Raw genomic sequence first — 26133 nt, 5'->3', positions numbered from 1 at the left:
ACACAAGTAATGAAAACAGAAGATAAACAAGTATTAGATAATTAATTTACCAGGAAATATGAATAGTAATTAAAAAATCAAAATGCTTTAAAAACCAATAAAGTAAAGTAAAATGCTCTGCTCTAAGTCAATAGGATAAAATTTTTTTATCTTCTTAATATTTTGAACCATTTTTCCCCCTTGTTAAATGATATAAATGACTGAGATGTTACAAACAGGTATAAGAAACACTAACCTAATCTGGCATCTTGAGCACTTGTTTCACTTTGTTTCTCTATTTGAAACTCAATTTTAATTTAAAACAGCAGTGGGGAATCACTGTAATTATTTATATAAACCTGTCATGCTATGAACTACAATAATTTACAAATTCCCAGTGGATAGATATTCCAATTCCAAATTTGGTCATGGGTTAAAATAAGGCTATTTTAATCCACATGGGTCAACACTGGCATGAAATTACATGGAAAAGCTTCATAGTTCAGAGATGTACAAAACACAGAACAACTATTAAACTTAAGTCCCAGATTCTAATAAAAGTTACATAGTATTATGCTCTTTTTGCTTCAAAAAGAAAGTTTTGTTTGTTTTGTTTTGTTTTAAATCAAGCATATGAACACATATATACATAAATGTTAAGCTCAGGCATTTTTTCAGTTAAGTCCTATGCTTTATGATTGCATTTGGGGTTTTCTTGGCAAAGACACTGGAATGGTTTGCCATTTCCTTCTCCAAGCTTATTTTACAGATGAGGAGCTAAGGCAAACAAAGTTAAGTGACTTGCCCAGGGTCACATAGCTAGGAAATATATAAGATTACTTTTAAACTCAGAAAGAAGAGTCTTCCTGACACTAGACCCAAAACTCTATCCACTGTATCACCTAGATGCCCCACATATACACACAGACATACACTGCATCTTCTATATGTCTATGCACAGACAACTTTATTACTTTTTGATGATACAGTATACAAGCACTGTAAAATTTCTATACAGTGATAATCTAGACAAATTAATGAACATTAAAAAATTATAAAATGATAATTTGAAATTATGAAAATAATTGTTGTAAATAGATATATGAAAATAGAAAAGTTATTAAAACTTCAATTTAATAAAACCCTGCTACTGGATCTATAGCCTCAAAGTCAATGATAGAAGGAAAAATTACATATGCTGAAAACATTTACCTTTTTTGGGGGGGAGGGGATGATGGTGGTGTATATGTGTATGTATATGTAAGCACTTAAATGGCACAGTGGATAAAGTGCCAATCCTGGAGTAAGGAATACCTGAATTTAAATCTGGCCTTAGACACTTACTGATTGCGTGATCCTGGGCAAGTCACTGAACCCTGTTTGCCTCAGTTTCCTCCTCTGTAAAATGAGCTGGAGAAGGAAATGGCAAACCACTTCAATGTCTTTGCCAAGAAAACCCCAAATGGGATCACAAAGAGTCAGATATAACTGAAATGACTCAATAACAACAACAAAAGGGGGCAGGGTGGGGGGGAAGAGGAGAGTAGAGAATCTTATAATCAATCTCCCCCTCTCTGCGCCCCGCCCCCCCTGAAAAGATAACATGACATAATAGAGCCGTCCTTAAGAATAAGCAAGATTTCAATTCAGTCAGCTTCTGACAAACAACTGTGTGACATGAGTCCCAGAAAACTCTCTAAAACTATAAAGAAGCAGAATTATTATTGATTCACATTGGTAGAAGGAATTTTTTTTCTTTAAAGATTTTTATACCAGTGAAATCACAGGTCTAACCTGATGACGACACATCGAATTGAATTTTCCCCTTGTAACAAAGAAAAACAATTAAGCAAAAGACATTAGAAGACTTAAAAAGAACAGCTGACATCAATCTGGAGGACCCCCTTTTTCCTTTTTTAAATATCCTTTTTGTATTTATATTTTGTATTATATTTCTTTTTGTATCTACTCTCATGAGGGATAGGAGAGAAAATATTCTGGTAGTGAGATTGGACCCTATATTGTTCTTAAGGGAAAAGGAAAATCACAGTGGTACTATTCTTATTCCATCTTCCCCAATCTCGTGCTGCATTTGCATAACCAAATGCAACCACAACATGTTTTTCCTACTCACCTGATAATTTTTAGGAGCCTAAGTTACTAACAACAACTTGATAATAGGCTTGCATCAGATATGCTCTTCTTAACAGCAAAATCCAACAAAATCCAACAAAAAAAGCCTTAGTGCCTTGTGAGCTATGTTTTTGTTCAACTGTCAGTCATATCCGACTCTACGATGCTATTATGGACTTCTGTCCAAGGGGTGCTCTTGGCAAAGATACGAGTCGTCTGCCATTACCTTCATGAGTGGCAAACTGAAGAAACCTGCCCAAAGTCACAAAGCTAAGAAGTATCTGGGGGTAGATTTGAACTGGGGTCTTTCTAATTCCAAGCTCAGCACTCTATCTGCTATTTTACCTAGTTGTTTCCCCAATTCTCTACAAACAGAAAGGACATATATTTCATTAATTGTTTTCCTAGGATGGAGATTAGTCATTACAATTAAGCAGAGCATCGCTGCCTAATTAGTGCTCTTTTTGTTTATGTCATTAGTCATTCTATATATGCTTTCTTTCATTCTGTAAAAATTCATAGGAGTTACTTGTTTCTCTAAATCACTCATTTATCATTTTATTTCTTACAGCATAATATATAATATTAACAGTTTGTTCAGCTACTTCCCCGTCAATGGATAATTTATTTCCTACTTTTTGTCACTGCATAAAGCAGTGTTCTGAAGTACTATGCCCAGCAATTAATGATTTTTAAAATAAGATTCATTAGTTTAACAGAATATTACTGTACCAAAAGTAAGTATTCTGAGAAATATAAGATTTATAATAAATGATGCAGAGTGACAAACACAACTAAGAAAATAGTATCTGTAATGACTACTACAACATAAAGACAATACTAAAAGATAATGCAAATGCAGTGGATGATTTTGGTTCCAAATGACTAAAATTTAAATAGCAAAATACAACAACGGAAGATTATAAATACTCTCAAGTGTAATTACTATTAGATTGTTTTTCCTTAACTTTTCTTATGAGAAAGTTTTGGAGGGAAAATTATTGGGAAGTGAATAATATCTCTATAAAAATTTCAAAAAACAACAAAGATCTTTGTCTTAGGAAGATTACCTTGGCATGTACATAAAGGATAAATTAGAGAGGCAGGAAAATCATTAAGGAGTCTAAGAAGTGATAAAAACCTTAAAGAACACAAACAAAAGGGAGGGATAATAAGTGGAAGTAAATTCGACAGAATTGGTGAGTGGATGTAAAACTGAAAGGATATAAAACGGCAAAGGTTACAAACATAGATGATCAAGGATGCCAGTGGCAACAAGTCTAGAAAAGCAGTTAATTTAAGAAAAATAAGTTTAATTCTAGACATGTCAAGTTTGAGATACAAGTGAATCTAGGCAGAGATTTCCATCAGTTAATCCTCCATTAGGAGGTTCAAGAATGAAGTTCAGGAAAATGTTATATAGATTTTTGGATTTATCTGCATATATGTGATAATTGAACCCATGAAGAGCTGATAGAATCATCAGAGGAGATAATTCAAGGAGAGAAGAGAATAGCACCTAGAACGGTTTGGGGATAATCAGATTGGGAGAAGGGCTAGAATAGAAAAGGAGATGAATAATGATCCAGAAATGGAAGCTGAGAAGGAATAGCCAAATAAAGACAGGAGAGAGTACTATCACAGACATCAAAGCAAAGAAGAAAATCCAAAAGGAAGTTATGAGAACTGAAATTAAATATATATCTTACTATTTTACAACTAAAAAATCATTGGCAAATTTCAAGAACAACTTGTTTTAGTTTTCTCAAGAAGCAGAATTAGTACCAATGGGTACTTCCTAATAATTAGACCTGTTTAAAAATGAAAATACAATGGGAAGCAATGTAGTAAGGTAATGAATTTCGCATTACTGGACGGGGTAACTTCCATGTAAAATCAAAAAGCTGATCTTGAAATCAATATTGAAAAGGATATACTTGCTCAGCTAAAGGTTGAACTAATTGATCTGAGGCCCTTCCTAGGATACATTAGTTTTGTCTTTATTTACTTCTCTTTAAAACTTGGCATTCTATATCTGCCTTCATGTTTTCAAAAGACTGAATCCTATGCCTCCCCATCTCCACTTCCCAGAATCTTTACCTTCTCTGAAGACTTAGGTCAGGTACCAAATTATTCATGCAATCTTCCTAACCTGACCTTTCTCTTTCTTACCAAATATTCCAAATAGAATATGTTGTCTGGTCTCTTCTTTTTATCCATATTTCTACTTTATGCTTAATTGATACATATATTATACTCCTTTCCCTCAACTCCTAATCTCAGTAGACTATAAATTTTTTGATCTTTGTTTCATGGTTTCCTAGAACAATGACTTGCATAATTGATACTTAATGTCTGTTGAACTGAACTGGATACAGGTGGTAGGGAGAAAGAGAAAAATTTGGAATACAAGGTTTTGTAAAGATGAATTTTTGAAAACTATCTTTGCATTTATATGGGGGAAAAAAAGCTACTGAAATTTAAGAAACAAAGCTGTTTTGTTTTACAATGTTATTTACTCTTGAGAAAATGTTCTAGTTCTGCTCACTTCACTCAAGAAACAGTTGTTTTTACTACTTAGAACTTTCTGAAACTTTTTTTCCCACCTTTTCCCAGCATATTATATTATGTTCAAACAATACAATTTGTTCAACCATCCACCAAAATTATGGTCATGATGTCAGATTCTAATTCTTTTCTTTTCTCCTTTAATCTCCTCATAATTATCAGTAATTTTGTTCCTGTTGTTCTTGACATCTGTTTAGTCTATTTTAGTTTTCAAGGTATCTATTATTTGGATAAGGGTTGCAACCTTCTCTTCTAAACTATTCTCCTTCAAATTCTTTGCTCTAGAGTTTCTATTGTAATTTTTTATGTCTTGCTTCACTTCTAGATATTCATGTCCTTTTGGAAAGTCTTTTTTCATGAGTCTCTACTTAAAGTTATTACAATTACCTTTCCCTTCTTTGGAGGAATTTCTAGATTGATAATAATTTTTTACTGGTAGGTAATAATCTTGGTTTTCCCTAATGTTCCCTAATGTACTTTTGGGCAAACTGCCTCACCTTGTTTGATCTTACCCTGGGATCAGTCAGATTCCTGTGCTGACCTCCATTTCCCAGGGTTAGTTCATCCTAAATTTTTTAATTGAAAACAGTCTCAATTCTTAAGAAAAATGCATTCTACAGAGGGATAAAGAATGTAAAAAAACCAAAGATACAACAACCTAATAAGTGAGAGAAACTACTTGGGGGATCAAGAAAAGCTTCATGGGTAAGATGGTAAATAAAGTGAACTTTAAAGACTGGTAAGTACTTGTGGTGGGGAGAGAGTAAATTCCAAGCATACAGAAGAGCATTTACAAAAGCATGTAAGTAGAAAATGAAATACTGAGTTCTAAGAACAAGAAAGCCAAATCTGGCTGGAACAAAGAATGAATGAAAAGGGATAATGTGAAATAAGTGTTTTTAAAAAAAAGTGTGGTGAAACAGGAAGAGTTTTAAACGCTAAACTGAGGATCTCATTTTAACCTAGAAGTCACAGAGAATCACTGACTAATCTTGAGCAAAGGAGAGGCATGATCAGATTTGTGATTTAGATTTATTCTATTCTATTTAGATTCTATTCTATTCTATTCTATTCTATTTAGATTTATATTCTATTATTTAGATTGTGATTTATTCTAGCAGCTTTGGCAAGGATGGACTTAAAAGAGGAATGAATGACAACAGGAAAGACAACTGGGAAGCTACCATAATAGTAGAGAGTTAAAAAGAAAAGTTCCCAGAGATGGAATAAAGATCACAAATAAAGAAATTAATCTTAAAATGGAAAAGGTCACTTCTGTCAATTGAGAATAACTAGAAGAAAGAATGTGATGACCATCCAGGAGTGCTGAGCTATAGAAAGGAGAGAAAGGGGAGCTTACAATGTATAATGTCTATTTTCTAATTCAAGTAAGCCATAAAAATTGTTGTTTCTACTGAGATAAGGCAGTGAATGGCATAGGAGGCTTGAAGACAAAAATGAGGATTTACAATTATATGTTGCCTCTACTGATAGAATGTAAGCTTCTTGAAGATAGGGACTGTTTCATTTTTGATTCTGTACTCCCAGGACTAAGCATAGAGCCTATGAATATTAAGCATTTAATCGTTTTTGATAGCTTGCAACATATATGATGAGGAGCACAACAATCAAATCAGAAAGTAATTCTGAGAGGAGTATCCAGAAGTTAATACAAATGGATGAAGTCTAAAACAGGGGGCACAATTAGCTTTAATAAAGCTTAGTTTTAAAATGGGTGTATTATTTTAATATATTTAACATGTATTGGACTACTGGCCAGCTAGAGGAGAGGGTCGGGAGAAGGAGGGAAAAATTTGGAACAGAAAGTTTTGCAAGGGTCAATGTTGAAAAATTATCCATGCATATGTTTTATAAATAAAAAGCTTTTAATAAAAAATGAAAATAAAATGGGTATATTGTAATTTGATTCAACAAACCCCATTTAATTCAACAAGCATTTATCCAATAGATATATGGAATTACATAGGACTTTGTAAATCAAAAGATAACACCTGACATAAAAATTAAAAATGAATCAGCAATAATAATAGATAGATCTGCACAATTAATCTTATAAAGTAGGTGTTTTATTCCCATTTTACATATGAGAAACCTGAACAGGGAGGGGCTGCCCCACATCCCACAGCTAGTAAGAATTTTCACTCTACTTACTATTCAAAGTACAAAGTTCTACCCACAGATGCTCCCTTGCTGTCTCAATAGTTCTAAGAGACTAAAGTATGCAACTATTAAACTCCATAACATCAACTTTAAAAGTAGCTTTATATCTCAGTACAAAATATAATCCCTCTTGGAAAAAAAAGGAGCAAAAACCAAAAACCCTCTAAGAAGATATCTAGATATCATAATCATGATTATCTCAAAAGAACTTTATATATAGATGATGAGTTTCCAACTTAAAGATATTGAGGCTAAGTTTTTCAACCATATTTAAAAATGAGACCACCTGACACCAACAATTCTATTACAACCCTTTAGAGACTGGAGTCTTTTTAAGACTCTTTTACATAATTACTAAGGAATAGTAACATAACCTACTATCTTGTAATAACAGAATCATATGAAAGAGGAGCAAGATAAACATAATTTATAATTTTTGAAAACCTTTCCATTTTAGCTATTCTGTGCTATCTTTTCAAGAACATAATCTTTTATAAGTGTTAACAATAAAGTAATGATTCTGACACTACATAATCCTAAAATGGAAAAATTAACGAACAAATGTTTTTTTAACCACAAATGGAAAGAAGAAAAATATGAATTACACAAAAAGGATAAATAAGTAATACTTGGCCTTCTTATATAGGTATATGTTAAGTATTATACATGATTACTTACATTTGCTTAAAAAGTTGTCAATATTTTTGTTTTTTCTTAGTGCAGGAAAATCCAAATCATATACCAAAGCATCCAATCCATCCTAAAAAAAAATAAGCCAAAAAAAGAGATTAGTTGATTATTTGAATAAATTTTTTTCCTATGAATTTTTTTTGAGAGAAGGAGAGGAATACATTTTAAGAATATCCTCATAACTATGAGCAGCCAATAGCCTGGTTGTATTGCACTGGAATTTCTAAAGAATCAACAATCTAATCAAGATTAAAAAAAGTCCAGATAACACTTCAACAAGAAAAGAACAGAAATAATTGAGATTATCAACTCATTTATAAGAGCTTACAAAGTAGGATAGTAGATAACACCATAACTTTGCAACAAAATGCAATAGAAGGAAAAGAAAGTTTAAAAGGATGAAAATAAAGTAGAAAATAGAAGATAAAAAGGCAGATCTATAAAAAATTTATAATAAGCTTTTCACTATCAAGGACAGTAGAGCCACAATGACTGTACTTATTGTACTCAAGGTGCTACATCAAGTACACTAAAAGAAAACAGAGATAGAAAGATAAGCTGGATCAAAGTAAAGAAATTCCATAAAGAGATTGATTCTACCAGATATTGGATGTGAAAGTATCTGAAAGATGAAAATATGCTAGATTAGGGGGGGGGGGGGGGAAATTGGGGATCTCATATCAGGAGATACTGTATATAAGATACAAGATATACACAAAATAACCTTAGAGAAGTAAGTGGAGGAGGAATGGAGACCCAACTATCTTGAAGGAAATCGTTTTCCAAGAAAGGACAGCAATGAGACATGCAGAAAAGTTTTTAAAAGGGTCAGATTGTAAAAGGCTTTAAATTCCAGGCAGAGAGGTTTAATGTTTGAATGTAGAGACAACAGGAGGCTACTGGAGTTCATAAAGCAGGGACAATGCCGGGCAAAACATATTCAGACCTTTGCTTTAGGAAATTATTTTGGCAACTGTATAGAAGATAGATATGAATCAAGACAAAGCAAATAGACCAAATAGTACCACCATCAGCTTTATAAAAGCAGATAAGTTTAAACTTATTTGCAAACACTTTAAAGTTGCATATATGAATGCCAACTATTGTTAATATCATTATGAATATCTACTACACATAGTAGTGTAGTATTTAATTTGCTTTTATTTAAATTATTTAATTTAATTGTAGTAAATTAAATTTGCAAGGGTCAATGTTGAAAAATTATCCATGCATATGTTTTATAAATAAAGAGCTTTAATAAAAAATGAAAATAAAATGGGTATATTGTAATTTGATTCAACAAACCCCATTTAATTCAACAAGCATTTATCCAATAGATATATGGAATTACATAGGACTTTGTAAATCAAAAGATAACACCTGACATAAAAATTAAAAGTGAATCAGCAATAATAATAGATAGATCTGCACAATTAATCTTATAAAGTAGGTGTTTTATTCCCATTTTACATATAAGAAACCTGAGACAGGGAGGGGCTGCCCCACATCCCACAGCTAGTAAGAATTTTCACTCTACTTCCTATTCCAATTTAATAAAGTGCTTTAAAGTATCTAGCCATATCTTTGTGGTCCTAGACACATCACTTAATTGTGCTGTCTTGGTTCCTCCTAAGTCACTCTGCCTGGGTACCATGGTTTTCAGGCTTTGCAAATTATACAGGGTGATGATTGGCTGATATGGTGGGACAAATGGATAAAGGAATGGAGAACATTGGGGGAAGAGAAGAAAAGTCAGGTGATATGAACATAACACTTTCTTCATAGCAACCTTACAATAAAAAATTTGAAGATGAGGGTAAATGATTTGTTCATGGCCACACAGCCACTATATGTCATTGGCAGGATTTGGATCCCTTCTCCTTCCCTCCTCTTCTCTACTCCCTCCTCATTGAGAAGGCATTTTTGTGAAATTATGCAAAACATTTTCATAAAAGTCATGTTATGAAAGAAAATATAGCTTCCCTCTCCCCAAAAAAAGCCCTCAAGAAAAATAAAGTTTAAAAAAAAAGTATGCTTCAATGTGTATTCAGACATAATTAGTTCTTTCTCTGGATATGGATGTCATTTTTCATCATAAGTCCTTCAGAGTAGTCTTGGATCATTGCATGGCTGAGAATAGCAAAGTCATTTCCAAGTGATTTTCCCACAACATTGTTATTATATGTCTTGAGTTCATAGAGTTCTGTAAAGGTTTTTCTGAGAGCATCCTGCTCATCATTTCACATAAACAATAATATTCCACCATAATGACAAACAGGGGGGTCTCTCTTTTTATCACTTCATTTCTGTCACTTTACTTCTCCCTCTGTCACCCTCTTTATCACTGAAACTAGTGATTTCCTGGGTTGAGTGATAGGAGATTCCCCTAAAGCCTCCATCTCCAAAGAGGTGGCACTTTGCTCTTCTATGCTGTGCATTTGTAGATGAAGAACCCTGAAGATAAAGAAGCCAGTAAGCAATTGGCAATTAGATACAGTTCTAGATTTGGAAGTTAGAAAAAAATGAGTTCAGATCTGGCCTCTGGACCTATCTCTTTGTGATCTTAGACACTTAATTGTGCTGTCTCAGTTTCTCCTAAGTCACTCTGTCTGGGTGCCATGGTTTTCAGACTTTGCAAACTATACAGGGGGATGGTTGGCTGATATGGTGGGACAATGGATAGAGGAATGGAGAACACTGGGGGAAGAAGAGAAGAAAAGTCAAGTGATAATGACCCATCTATGCTATTAGCTCTCTCAGCTAGTAAAACAGAGGAGCTCAATCTCTCATTTCATTTGCTGCTCAAAATTTCTTTTTATGGATGGATTCTCTTTAAACAGTTAAGTTTTAAATTTTTGTGTGGCAAAACACCAATATATTTTAAAGAAAAAAACCTCAAATAACTCTGTGAAATTTTTATACAATAACACTGTATAATCATTTCCTCCATCTTTTTTTTCCTATCTAAAGGAAGTCAAGTATTTATCTCACAACAATACTGTAGAGAATATTAGCATTACAACCCTAATTTTACAAATGGAAATGCAGCATACGATAATAGAAAGAATGTTAAATTTGAAGTCAAGGAACGTAACACACTAAATATTTTCAAACTTGATTTAAATGACAAAGGCTCAATGCACATATCTGTAAAATGGGGATAGGTACAGCCTTTGTGAATTATATAGTGTTTTTATAAACTATTGAAAAAAAAAAAAAATGTGGGGCAGTGAAGAGGCACAGTGGATAAGAGCACCAGCCCTGAGTCAGGAGGACCTGAGTTCAACTCTGGTCTTCCACACTTAACACTTCCTAGCTATGTCACCCTGGGCAAGTAACTTAGCCCCAATTGCCTCAGGAAAAAATAAAGTGAATTACTATGAGGAAATTAAGGCTCAGAGGTTAAATGACCTCCTCCTGGTCAAACAGAAGAAAAATGTAAAGAAGCAATCAGATCTTGAACTCAAGTCTTTTTTAAATTTGTATTGAAGCTTTTTATTTTCAAAACATTTATACACAGATAATTTTTCACCATTGACTCTTGCAAAACCTTGTGTTCCAATCCCCCCCCCTTCCCTTAGATAGCAAGTAATCAAATATATGTTAAATATGGTAAATATATATGTAAATCCAATATAAGCATACATATTTATTCAACTGCCTTGCTACACAAGAAAAATCAAATCAAAAAGAAAAAAAGAAAATTCAAACAAACAACAATAAAAGAAGTGAAAATGTGTGATCCACACTCAGTTCCCCCAGTCCTCTTTCTGGGTGTTGATGGCTCTCTTCATCACAGATCATTGGAACTGGCCTGAATCATCTCACTGTTGGAAAGAGTCATGTCCATCAAAATTGATCATCATATAATACTGCTGTTGCTGTGTACAATGGATCTCCTGGTTCTGCTCATTTCATTTAGTGTCAGTTTGGATAAGTGTCTCCTGAAATCAGCCTATTCATCAATTCTTATAGAACAATAATAATGCCATAGTATGAATGTTATTCCCACTGATGGGCATCAACAACTTTAGTTTCCAGTTTCTTGCTACTACAAAAAGAGTTGTCACAAACATTTTTGCACATGTGGAACCAAAGTCTTTTAACACAGAATCCAAGTCTAATGTTATTATAACAGGTCTTCAACTACAATCCTCCAGAGCAAGGAACAGCCATTAAAGTAATACAATATGCCAATGGATAATAGCAAACTGAATCATTGCTATTAAAGTAATAATAAATTTGAATTCCAGTTATTGTAATCTAGAAAAAATCAATTTACACTAAGTATTAAGATAAATGTTTTTTCAAAAGAAAAATAAGTTATAACTTGAACTCCAAGTGGAAGAACATTAATGTAGAAAGTATGTCAGAACCTTTGTCATATGTGCTCATATGACAGTCAAATGCAAAAAAAGAAGCAGAATAAAACATACAAGTAATGCTAGCAGCTCTGAATTATGAAAAACATATGTCTTTATCTAATATGTCATACAGCAAAAATAAAAAATGCTCCAAATCACTATTGATTAGAGAAAGGCAAATTAAGACAACTGAGGTATCATTTCACAACTCTCAGATTAGCTAAGATGACAAAAAAAGATAATGATAAATGTTGGAGGGGATATGGGAAAACTGGTATACTAACACATTCTTGGTGGTATTGTGAAATGGTCCAACCATTCTGAAGAGCAATTTGGAACTGTTTCCAAAGGATTATAAAACCGTGTATACCTTTGAGTCAGCACACTCACTACAGGGTCTGTATGCCAAATAGATAATTTAAAAAGGGAAAAGGACCCATATGTGCAAAACATATTTGTAGTAACCCTTTTTTGTAATGGAAAGGGACTAGAAATTGAGTATATGCCCATCAGTTGGGGAATAGCTGAATAAATTATGGCATATGAATATAATGGAACATTATTGTTCTATAAGAAATGATGAGCAGGCCGATTTCAGAAGTCTGTAAAGCCCTACATGAACTGAAACTAAGTGAAGTAAGCAGAACCAGGAGAATACTGTACACAATAACAAGAAGATTATATGATGATCAACTGTGATGAATTTGGCTCTTTTTAACAATGAGGTGATTCAAGGAAATTGTAATAGACTTGGGATGGAAAATATCAATCCCATTCAGAAAGAGAACTCTGGAGACTAAATGTGGATCGAAGCATAGCATTTTCACCTTTTTGTTTGTTTTTTTCTTTCTTATGTGTGGGTTTTTTTTTTTTTTTTTTGGGGGGGGTGGCCTTTTGGTGATTTTTCTTGCAGAACATGACAAATATGGAAATGTTTAAAAGGATAGCACATATTTAACCGATATCAGATTGGTGTCTTGAGGAGAGGAAAGATTTGGGAAGGAAGGAGAAAAATTTGGAACACAAAATTTTACAAAAATGAATGTTGAATATGCCAATAAATCTGATAATCTAAATGAAATGGATGAATACTTTTTAAAAATTTGCCCAGATTAACAGAAGAGGAAATCAGTTATTTAAATAGTCCCAATATTTAAATTTTAAAATTTAAATAAATTTAAACTTTAGAAAAACAAATTGAACAAGTTATTAATGAACTCCCTAAGAAAAAAATCTTCAGGACCAGATAGATTTACAAGTAAATTTTACCAAACATTTAAAAAACAATTAATAACATCACTACAAACTATTTGGAAAAATAGGGGAAGAAAAGATCCTATAAAATTCCTTTTAAGACATAGATATGATACTAGTACCTAACTCAGATAGAGTCAAAATAAAGAAAGAAAATTATAGATCAATTTTCCTAATGAATACTGATGCCAAAATCTTAATAAAAAATGAACAGAGATTACAGTAACTTATCACCAGGATAAACTATGACCAAATAGGATTTATACCAGGAATGCAGGGCTGGTCCAATCTTAGGAAAACTATTCGCATAATTGACTACATCAATAACTAAGCCAACAGAAATCATATGACTATATCAATAGATGCAAAAAACATCAACAAAATCCAACACTCAGTCCTATTAAAAATACTAGAAAGCATAGGAATATATGGGAGTTGTTCTTAAAATGATAAGTAGCATCTATCTAAAACCATCAATAATCATTTATAATGGGGATAAACCAGAAGCAATCTCAATAAGATCAAGGGTGAAACAAGGTTGCCCATTATCACCATCACTATTCACTATTATATTAGAAATATTAGTTTTAGCAATAAAAGAAAAAGAAATTGAAGAAATTAGAGAAGAAACAAAATCAACATTCTTCACAAATGATATGATGATATACAGAATCAACTGGAAAACTACTAGAAACAATGAACAATTTTAGCAAAGTTGGAGGATACAAAATAAATTTATATAAATCATCAACATTTCTATGTTACCAACAAATTCCAGCAGCAAGAGATAGAAAAAGAAATTCCATTTTAAATTACTATAGGTAATATAAAGTATTTGGGAGGCTATCTGTCAAGACCAAGTCAGGAACTATATAAACACAATTATAAAGCACTTTCCACACAAATAGATCCAAACAATTGGAAGAATATTAAGTGCTCATGTTGGTGTCTCCTTACTAGAAATGATACCATCATAGTTCTCATCTGAGGGGGAAAAAATCTCCATTCTCACTCCTTGGCATTATTTCTCTATGCAAGATTCAAAAATCATAGGGTCTCAGGCTTATTTCATGATAATTTACATCAATATTCCTTGATCTCCCAGAAAATTACCCCATATAATAGCAAATTTTTCAAATGGGATGAAGGGGTACTGTTTAACTGAGCAATATATTGGAAAAAGTCTAAAACTAAGGTGTACAACATCAGTAGACCTCCCACTTATGCAAAAGAAAGAGGTGAGGATATCCTCTCACATTTCTTCTTTGAAGCCATACTTGCTCTTTACATTTACTTGTTAGAGACACAACCTGCTAATGGCTACTGAGTATTAGGGAGCCACTTGCTAGTGGCTGCTGGGGATCTAATTCTGTCCAGCAGAATAGATCCCTTCATGTGAGAGGATGATAAACATACAAGGAAAACTGAGAGGCCATGCATTCTCTGACCTCACTCCTCTTCCTTCTTGCCTCTTTTTTCATTCACAATTTAAGCAACATCTGCATCAAAAAAAGGCTTTGCAACTCCTTCAAGTATGCTATGATTCACAGCTATGGGGGCTTTTGGAGAATCGACCTGCCCCTTCACACTTAGGCATAGTCCTTAACAATTCCCCTATTTTTGTTTTATGGGAACATGATTATTTTCTCCCCAACAGCATGGTCAGTTTGAAAAGTATTGTAAAGCGACTGTCTAAATCCACATATGGAGAAACGCCAACAGAACTATTCAAGTCTTTTCTGGATGGTTGCAAGGTAAAACACTATAGCAGGTGTTGAATCTCGTGAGATGTAATTTGCTCTAACATCACAATAATCCATCATGGAGGCAAACTTTCTGTCAAACGGAGAAGTGGGATTGTAGTTAGAGTAGGCATTTTTCATAAGTCCCTCCTCCTCAGTCTCCTGGCTCAGCCCTTTGATTGTGTGGGCCCATTTTAATTACCCTGAATAACAGTCTTACCGGGTCTCTTCTCCACAAGTTAGTTACCAAAGGAACTTTCCAAGGAGAACTCCACTCACAGATCCTACTCACGGAACAGCTATGGAGCACTGCTGCTTCTTTGTTTCTTGTGTTTCTTATGCCCCACGTTGGGCTGATTTGCAATTCCTTCAAGTATGTTTTCAGAGCGGGGACTTTCAGAGAATCAACCTGCTCCTTCCCACTTAGGCATGGTCCTCAATATTCATTTTTGATTAGTGGTGTGTCTCTGTATAATTGTTTTCTTGATTCTGCATTACTTCATATAGAATTTTCCATGCTTCTTTATATTCATTGTATTAACTATATCTTACAGCATATTCCATTAATTACTGCACCACAATATTTTTTAGTTATTCCTCAAATGATGGGCCATCTACTTTGTTTCTAATTCTTTGCTATCACACAAAAAAAAAAACTGATATATATATATATATATATACATATATACACACACATGTGTATGTATACACAGCTTGCTTTCCATGTAATTTGCTTGCATGTTGTCTTCCCCATTTGATTATACATCCTTGGGTGCAGGGAATGTCTTTTTGCCTCTTTTTGTACTCATATAGCTTATCACAAGGGATAAAGCGTCTGAACTTGAGTCAGGAAGGTCAAATCTAGTTTCATACACTTATTAGCTGTGAGACCTTGGTCAAATCACTTAAACTCCTCAGCACTCTAATATACTTTGCCAAGAAAACCCCAAATGGGGTCACAAAGAGTGAGACACAACTGAAAAGAATGGACACAATATATGTTGACTGTCTGATGTAAATGAGAACTTCTTATCAATGGTACCCTTAGGCACAAGCACAGTAATGGATCACAGATCAAAAGATATAGGTATTTTAATCACTTGATTTGCATAATTTCAAATGGCTTTCCAAAATATTTGTACTGTCACAATTCCATCAACAATGCACCAGTGTATCTGTCTTCCCCAAATCTTTGCAACAAGAAATCCATTTTTGGGGTCAGTTTTGCCAACTTATAGGGTATAGAGTGAAACTTTGGAGTTGTTTTGATTTGCATTTTTCTTATCATTTGTGATTTGAAGCATTCTTTTGATAAGGTGTGAGAAAGGTAAGAGATCCCTTCTGGTGGATGTTGCAGATTCTTTAAGAAAGAATTCGAAAACCCTAAATTTGTGGCAAAAGGGGATTTGTTTGCCCTAAGAAGACAGCTTCCTTAATGGGCAAAGAATCCCAACAAGATAGTTTTGCAAAGATGGAGTTACACTGAGAAGAAAATATTTTCATCAGTAGGCAAAATCCTTTTAGGACTTCTGCAAAGATGTCTGGACATATAAGGCTAGATATACTGAGGCTGCTTTTGGCTGCAAACTAGGGCCGATTTCCTGATGAATGAGGGACTAATCTCCAGCTCAATAGAGGCCTTGGCTATACCTGAGACCGAGATTGCCAATTGAATGAGATTACTTATCTGAGTGTTACCCTTATGGACAGAAGGGTGTGCCCTTCCTAGAGGTTGGGAGGGTTTGAGATCCTGAATCACTTTCATATACAATTCTTTTTGGGGGAATTGTCTGGGAAGTGGCTTTTAGTCACACATGTTAATTGTTTTTATTGTTTATATATTGAAAACTTAATCCTTTAAAGAAATATGATACAAAGATTTTTTTCCAATTCAAACACTTCCCTTTCAGATGTGTTAATTTTGTGTAGTTTTTCAGTTTCCTATAATAAGAGTTATATATTTTATCCTCTTAGGGCACCAGTCCTGAAGTCAGAAGGACCTGAGTCACACCTCAGACACTTTCTAGCTGGGTGACCCTGAGGCAAGTCACTTAACCTCAATTGCCTCAGGAAAAAAAAAAAGTACATATCTTCTTGTGGGTTATTTGATCTGCTTCTCTTCCAATTTTTTATAATATGATATTTAACATTATATCACATATCTATTTAGAATGTATTGTGGAATGTTGTTGTGTTAAGGTGTTAGGCTATGCTTAATTTCTGCCAACAACTGTTTGTTTTTTTAATTTCCCAGCAGTTTTTTTTTAATCAACTAGAGAGTTCTTTCTTAGATAACTTATCTTCCAGTTTCTCAAACACCAAGTTATTGAGTTCCATTGTTTCTGATTGTCCTTGTCTAACATGTAATGTAACAATGACCTATCTCTCTATTTTTGTGAGTTTTTTTTTCAAAAGGAGATGGTTTTTGATGGCTGCAGCATTATTAAATTTTTCTGAGTTAGCCTGGGATTCTAATAATTATTTATAACCTTGTCACAATAGAAAACTTATTTCTAAATTGTAAATAAGCAATTTTAAAATTACTTAGAACAGAATGTTTACAAATGGAAGAATGTTTTCACAAGGATTCTTGGGTGGTTCAATTCACATATTACCTACCACTCACAAACTTAACAGCAGAAACTTTGGCTTGGTAAATCTACCAGTAACAGTTGCTCTTAACCAATTGTGTGATCAATCAACAAGCATTTATTAAACACTTACTATAAACAAAGTATGGTGTTAGGTACCAGGATATAAAAACAAAAAAGAAAGAGTCTGTGCCCCCCTCAAGAAACTTAAATTCTATTGGAGGAGATGAAACACACATGCAAGTACATCTAAGTAAATACAAAATAAATACAATGATACAGGATCACTTGGAGAGGAGAGAAAGACAAAAAGGATTCATATAGAAGGTAATATGAGAAGGAAAGCTAGAGATTTTAGGACATTGAGTTGAAAGGAAAGAGAATTCCAGGTATAGAAGACAGCCTTTGCAAAACAAAGGTACAAGACGGAGTAGCACTTATGGGGAACTGTAAAAAGAACAGTTTGCCGGCATCAAAGAGAACCTAAATGGAATTAATATACGAGCCTAGAAAGGTAGGCTGGAACCAAGTTATAATTTGTTTAAATGACTTCAATTTTTTCCCCATTTGCTAGTTCTTTCTTTACTACTTACAAACATGCTTAAGACTTAACTGTGCACAAAATAATTCTCATTTGACCCTATTCTTCCTGTAAGAAATCATTCCTCCCCTTTCACAGCCAAACTCTTGGGAGTAAAGAGGGACAGACAGATGGTCTACATTTATTGTTTCTATTTCCTCTTCTCTCACACACATCTTTGCAAACCCTATGCAATCTGGTTTTCATCCCTACTCAACTAAAATTGTCTCTCTAAATGTATCAGTGATCTCTTAAGTGGCAAATCCAATGGCCTTTTCTTAATCTCCATCCTTCTAGACGTCTCTGCAAGCATCTAATACTGCTAATCATCTTCTTTCCCCTAGATAAAGTTCCCTCTAGTAGTTTTTGTGACAGTATTTTATTGGTTCTCCTCCTGTCTGTTTGATCATCATTTCTATCCTGCCCCCAAAATGGAATTTACTAATTCCTCCTACAATTTCTCTCGAAAAGCTGTCTTGGTTATTATATAGTTCCCATGAGTTTCAGTTTCCTTCCTAAGGGCACTAATAAGAAATGAAACTTTTGTAAAAGATTCATTTTCCCCGATTCCCAAACCACTTGCATGTTTATGAATTCATTCAGTGGTACATCAAATCAAAATAACAAAATTCAGATATGAACACATGTCAATCCTTAAAGAATTAAAAAGGTAATATTCCAACGAATCTATATTAACTCATAGATTTGGGAATTCTCCCCAGTGATACTGATCTAACTCATCCCTAAATGTCCATCCTGTGCTATTACTGATCATGTTTTGCCAAAAATTTGTCACAAGGAATCCACATAATATGCGGACAGTTTCCCTCAATTGCTCCTGACCTCGTGGGGTCATTACTGGGGAATTTATGGCTTTCGTTCTCAATCTTGTCATGTGACATCTTTGCTTGCTATCATATAAATTCTTTGATGATTCTTTGATTCCTTTCATTACTGTCTTCAAAGTTTTTTATCATTGTGTTTATTCACACTCACACTCTAGGCGGAGGCAGAAAGACCCAAGGTCAAATTCAGTTTCATATGCAACCCTGGACAAGTCATTTATCTTGCCTCGGTTTCTTTAACTGTAAAATGGGAATAATAAAAATGCTTTTCTCACAAGGTTGCAGGGAGGATCAAATCAGACAATATTTATAAAGCATTTAGCACAAGACTTAACAGTAGATACTTAATAAATACTTGATCTCTTCCCCCAGAACCCATGTAATACTGATTTTAGTTCCTCAGAGGCAGTGGTGGGCCAGGTCTTAACTGCTATATAACAACACTGATAAAATGTTGAACATTGAAAAGATGACGCTTCTTTATTTTGCTAAAAGTTTAGGATTATTCCTTCCAAAGAATCTAGACTGCTTTCTTTCTCCTTTTCAACTCCCAAGTCCAGGTCTAAGTACAATTCAACAAGTTCTATAGATATTCAAATATTTGTTGAAATCCAGAGAAGAGTCATTATTCATCCACTTCATCAGTCATTTATAAATGGACATATCAAATGCCTTTGAGTGGAGCCTCTTACAAGAGGATTCAGCAATGTCAGGGCTTGATGAAATCTACATAAAATCTTCACACTGAAGCATCTGTCTGACAGGAGGGCCTTACTAACCAAAGAAAATCACTTCTCAACTTGGATTCTGCCCAGAATCTCCTTCATTACAGTGGCAAATACTTTTAGTGAGTTTGCATCCAGTCCACTGTCTAGAGGACAAGGATTTCACACTCAGTATAGGATGGTCAAAATCCACTCAGTTCTATATTAACCCAAATGTCATTTGAATCTCAACTGAGCTACATTCCAGACATTTTCCCTTTAATTTAATAGACTTTGCAACTTGTTTTCCCTGATTGCTTTTTCTTTTAAATTTGAAAGTTTTCATTTATGCTGCCAAGAATTAAAATAATAGCTCACTTCTTTCCAGCTGCAGCACCTCTCTCAAGGGCAAAGGGGGGAAAAAAAAAGATTCATACACATCCATCAAGGCAAAGTCTAGCACTCTTAAAATGGCAAGTAGACCAAGGAATACGACTTGAAAGGGAATATCATAGAAATATAAATATAAAACATTTTTTCCATAATGACTCAATAAAAAGCAAAACCATAGAGGCCTTCATAAGCCTCTCTTTCCACAATTAAACTTTGATTATCTAGATTGCTAAATGAATAGGGGCACACTTATAAATTTAATTTTCTAGTTAACTCAACAGAAAAAAAAAATGCAGTTAAATACTTTTAAAAATTGAATTATCTGGAAATAAAGCTTGTATTATGATATTTTTTAAAAATAAAACTACAATCCATAAAAATTAGTTGAAACATAATTACAATTTCCAAAGTCACATTGTAATGGGCTGAGGTTTGAGTTGATGCACTGAGGTCCCAAGTACATGAGGCTAAATAGTAATTGGACTATACTCTATTAATATACATGATTGGATAAAGAATGATCCCTGCCCACTCTCTGTGCAAGTCCTGATGTGTTGTACAGGAAATGACGATTTTGGTGGGTGGAGGCAGAGAGAGGAACAGGAAGAGAAGCTGGGGGAGATTGGGCCTGGGTTCTCTTTCTCCTGGCTGCTGGTCGTGTGGCTGGTGATCTAGCTAGCTTCTTGACTCAGCTGCACACATTGCTATCGCCGATTCTCTTCCACCTCTGATCTTTCTTCACTGAGAATAAAGACTGACGATTTTCCCCTAACCTGAATTCCTGACTCCTGCCGATTTTAAAATATGCGATCTTCACATCACATGACAAAAATAAATTTCCCTACACAGGTTCTTTTTGTCCATACTTAGATGAATATAAACAGGGATGATGCTACATATTGCTTTGATACCTAAAAAGTGGGTACTTTTTCTCTCTACTTTGCCCCCTTTTTAAGTACCCCTTTTTCTCTTTAGTGATTGTCAGCCCTATCAAAATGGTAGAGAACAGTCATCTGTTATTATGAACCTAGTAAAGTCACTTAAAATTCTCAGTGCCCACACAATAGTTTATAAACCAAAGAATTAGTTTCCTATTATTCTATTAGTTACCTATTTGCTATGATAAAGAAAGTTTCTTCTCACTATTAGTTTCCTGGCCTAATACCATAAGTCTAGTACAAAAACAAACTAAAAAAACATTTCAGCCATATATTAGTAAACTCCAATTTTATATGCAAAGAAGACTATATTAGTTATGCCCTTGAATGTTCCCACAAAGACTCTGTCTTAAGTGGGACCTCTTCTTTTTTTCTCTCTATACTAACTTGGTGAACTCAATAGCATCTATGAGTTTAGCTATTATGGCTACACAAATGATTCTCAGATCTATGAATGGCAGGAGGTTATGGTCAAATAAAGTAATTTCAGTTTTGAATAGGAGAGGTGGAACACTTGTCAATAAGGCTAAGATCTGGGATTTATAATCATCCTTGTCAAGAGGCTAAGGTGGAATAAAGGTACAAGTCGTGAGAGTTGAGGAAGAAGTGGGAGACCAGAGTGTTTAAAGGGATGTCAATATGTATAATAGAAATTTCCAAGTATAAGGACAGGAACAGGCTAGAAAAAATGGCTCTTATCATGAAGGAAGGACAATAAGCTAAGGGCTAGTAAATAAATATTACCATTATCTGGATAGGATAAGTGATCTGATAAGGTAGATAATTATTACCAATATCTGATAGGGTGATAAGTGACTTTATAAGGACCTTATAAGTAACCTTATAAGGCACAAAGAGGAAAGTTTATAATTAGCAGTAAAAAGCAAGGACTAAGAAGGAAGACCCAATACTAAAGAATGAAGAAGAGTACCCAGAAATGCTTTGCTTTTTTGGGAGGAAAGTTTCCTCAAATGCAGAGTTAGAAGAAGTCTTAGAGGAAGGTCTATATGAAAATAATCTACAGTCATATAAGAGCATCCTCAATGAAAACATAAAGAATAGGTCAGCTCTTGCAAATATTATACAATAAAAAATAAAAGATTTGACTGTTCTTATTATTTGATGAATAATTTTTTCTTTAAAAAAAAAGGCTTTATTCTAACAAGGTATCTAATCTAATGCATATCAAACAAACATAAGTCTCTTAAGTCAACACACAGAAATAAGTAACTTTATTTTCCTGATTATTAATATTAAGCAAAGCAAAAAATAGGGAATAACAACGCTTGCCAAATGTTTTTGCCACCATCATAAGGATACCCAATGGAGTTCAAATTTAAAAGGTATTCTATATACATAGTGAGATCTTCAAATCTTCAAATATTCCTTTGTGGATGACATATATGCTGATTGTTTCAAGTCTGAAGCACTGTAGAGCTTCCTAAATGACATTTTTTAGTATTTCAAAATTCATCATGATAACCTCCACAGAAAAAAAGATAAGTGAATGGAAAATCACAACTGTTCAGGTTCTGATACACAAAAATATGACAAATCTACAGCACTGCTTCATCAGTACATAGTAACTTAAATGGGCATTGGAGATGAAATGTAAACTGGACCCAGAAGTCAACAGGTAAAGAAAGTGGCCAGATTCCACTTGGAAAACAAAATCTCATGACTTAATACCTTTTTTTTTTTTTTTTTTTTTTACCTAATACTATACTGTTAGAAAGCAGAGAAAACAAAATTACCCAAGAATTAAAGTTATAGTATAGTAATACGTAGCCAAAAGACAACAAAGAAATGTCTGGTGAACATAAAGAAGCTGTGCCATATAACCAATGAGGAATTGCAAAGATAAATAGTTTGATATAAAAAAGGTATATAATCAGAAGAGACGGGTCCAGTAATGAATCTAGAAAAAGCGATAAAAGATGGACATTTGGAGTATGATATTGTATGCACATGGCAAGAACACTAAAGAAAAAGCTCTCAACAAACTGTGTGGACATAGTTGATGTGATATGAGAAGATACCAACAAATACTAAAAGAGATTAGACAAGATTGGATGGATCAAGACATGGAATAATAGATGGTCTACAAATCTGTTCAATCATAGATCCAATAAAATATTATTACCAAATTATTATGATAGCAATTTAACAAGGGATCCACTGAAAAATATATGCTAAATCTCTGTAAAATTTTTCTTTATTTTCATAGTTAACTGGAAGAGAGCACCATGGTAGTAAAAATAGTTAATAGCATCAAAATGGTACTATCATTCTTGTAATAAGAATTTTTAAATGGCTATACAATAATGAACATAATTACTTTTGACTTTTATAACCCTATAAGGCATGAATTACTAAATTTACATTATTATTATTTACATTTACTAAATTTACATTATTATTACTACATTTCTACCCTACTCCAAAGAATACTTATGATAATAGAACCTTAAACCTAGAGGTCTTTCTCCTTTCCTCACAACTACAAGCATGTAAGCATATGCACATGTGAATACTCCCCCAAATTTTCTCCTATCTTCACCCTTATCTACAGAAATAATTCCTTTCCTAGAGAACATGGATTCATAAAAGTATTAATCATCATATTACCCACAAAATCTTCAACTTCCCACTCCATTTTACATAACTGATAAACTAATAACTGGTTATCAACTTTAATGTGCTTAGTATACATAAAGGTGCTAAGTTGGGAGTAAAAGGAAATAAAAAAGTGCAACCCATCTATGAAGGAATCTTGTATCCAGTATTTCCAGTGGAGCACTCTTGTTACCAAGAAATAACATGGCACAACTACTTCTACTAACTCATAAAGAAAGCCTTGTATCTAGAAGATTTTATAGTTCTTACGATTTAAATTCCTAAATGATTTTCTTCAAGTCCAAATAACACTTCAGTAACTGTATTATATGGACAGTGTCTAAAAAGTTTGTTGGTTTATCTTTTTAAAAGAAATTTAAGTTCCCCAAATAACAGGCACTAAATCAAATGTAATAATACAGTTACTACAGCAAAATAACGTTTTGGTCATGTATACTTATTGTGTATCTAATTTATATTTTAATATATTTAACATCTACTGGTCATCCTGCCATCTAGGGGAGGGGGTGGGGGGGGGGTAAGAGGTGAAAAATTGGAACAAGAGGTTTGGCAATTGTTAATGCTGTAAAGTTATCCATGCATATATCCTGTAAATAAAGGCTATTAAATAAAAAATAATAATAATAATACAGTTACTAAATGAAATAATTTTATTTCTTGTACTATGTAACATTATTCTCTTATGGGGGGGGGACTTCATCACTAAAAAAAAAATACATGGCATTTTTGTTACTACCTTCATGAGAGTTCTACATTCATTTCAACTCTACTGCTTGCATCATTACATTCTTTTTATGCCAGTACTGAAAATGTAGCTGTTTTTATCTTTTACTGCTTAGGTTTTCCCTCATATGAACTTCTCAGTCACAATTCAAAAATTCCCCTAAGTATTTAAAAATCCTCCCCAAAGACAGGCTTTTCTCCTAACTCCCATACCTCATTGGCTTCCTAATGGGTGCTAGAAGAGCTAGAGAATCTCTCCTCCCACCAAATCTCATCTAAATATTTATTTCTTTATATGTATATATGTACATATATATACATATATGTCAGGAATAAGCAATTACTAAGTACTATGATTAACACTTAGGAGTATTTAATGGTTTTACTAAAAAGTACATTTAAAGATCTAACTTGATGTAAAATAACACATAGCCTCTCTCACAGACTCTTCCATCTCTTAAACATGCATAACCCTAATGGTTTCCTAAGGATTTTCCTAAGGATCATCGGCAACACTATAAGAATACATCCAAGGTTATAAAAGTTTTAAGACATTAAGTTATGCCTATGCTATTATTTAAAATTTATCCTTTTCAAAGGAAAAGTATCTAAAAGCATTTTATCAGAGGATTTGGGATTAGGGCCTAATAGACAGTAATGCTACAAAAAATATTTCAAAAACAGTAGCGCAGGAGGAGAAAGTGGAACAGCTTTGGAAGTTTACCTCCCTTAACCTCACCATTTCTATTTTCTGCTATTTTTAGAAACACTTTGGATCTGATATTGGTATGAGCTGAGAAAACAACCTGGAAAGATTCAGATGAACTGATGCAAAGCAAAGTGAGCACAACCAGGAGAACACTGTATACAGTAAGAGCAATTCTGCATGATGAATAACTGAATAACTTAGCTATTCTCAGCAACGCAAAGATTGAAGATTTCATAAGAACTTAATAATGAAAAATGCAATCCACATCCAAAAAAAGAACTGATGGAGTCTAAATGCAGATTGAAATATACTGTTTTACTTTATTTTTTTAACTTAGGTTTTGGTCTCCGTTTTCTTTCGCAATATGACTAACACAGAAATGTTTTCTAAGACTACAAATGTATAACCTAATATCAAATTGCTTGCTTTCTCATAGAATGGGGAGGGGAAGAACAGAGTAAGAAAATTTGGAACTCAAAATTTTCAAAAATGAAATGTTAAAAAAAAAAAGTGCTTTTACATATAATTGGAAAAAATATTCATTAAATTACTCATTCTATCTCATTTCTATATAACCTATATCCAATTTCATCTTTCCCTGCTGCTACTTACCACAATGGCCAATATTTCACTAACCCTCTCACCCCCTCCATTCTATCCTACTAATTGATGCTAATGATAATGCTAATTGATGATAATCTTTCTTTTCAATCTAGAGTCATTCTTTCTAACACTACTGGCACTTTTCAGTCAGGCTTAAGAAATCAATGGCTTCTCATCAGTATTATCTGTGACATTTTGAGTCAGTCATCCTTGCTGCTGCTTGACTTAGGCAAACCTTCCTCTTACTACAGCCTTAAGCCTTCCATTTCCTGCTGGGCATACTATGTCCCATAAAGGAAAGCAGCAAGGGACCTGGCTGAAAGCCTTCTATCTGTTCCACAGAGACTTCCCCCTGCAGAGGTAGTCTACCACTTCCTGCTGCCACCTGATTTCTAACCTCAGGTGAGAAAAGGGGCTGCAGAGGCCAATTTAAGTAATATCCTCTAGCCCCAAAACAGTAACTTCCATCTGTGTCAGTACAAGGCAACTTACAGCTCCT

At 33.7% G+C, this 26133-nt stretch overlaps 1 protein-coding gene across 2 annotated transcripts in view; it reads right to left on the bottom strand.

Moving 5' to 3' along the window:
* ROCK1 (Rho associated coiled-coil containing protein kinase 1) overlaps positions 1-26133 on the bottom strand; it is a 127909-nt gene that overhangs the window by 77302 nt on the left and 24474 nt on the right. For both annotated transcript variants that reach the window (XM_031946552.1, XM_031946551.1), the window contains exon 2: positions 7540-7621. In XM_031946552.1, the coding sequence (XP_031802412.1) occupies positions 7540-7621 (82 nt within the window). The remainder of the gene's footprint in view (positions 1-7539; positions 7622-26133) is intronic.

The sequence above is a fragment of the Sarcophilus harrisii genome, chromosome 1, assembly GCF_902635505.1.
Source record: "Sarcophilus harrisii chromosome 1, mSarHar1.11, whole genome shotgun sequence".
Lineage (NCBI taxonomy): Eukaryota > Metazoa > Chordata > Mammalia > Dasyuromorphia > Dasyuridae > Sarcophilus > Sarcophilus harrisii.
The sequence above is the reverse complement of the archived record's forward strand: the minus strand, read 5'-3'. Positions and strand labels throughout refer to the sequence as shown.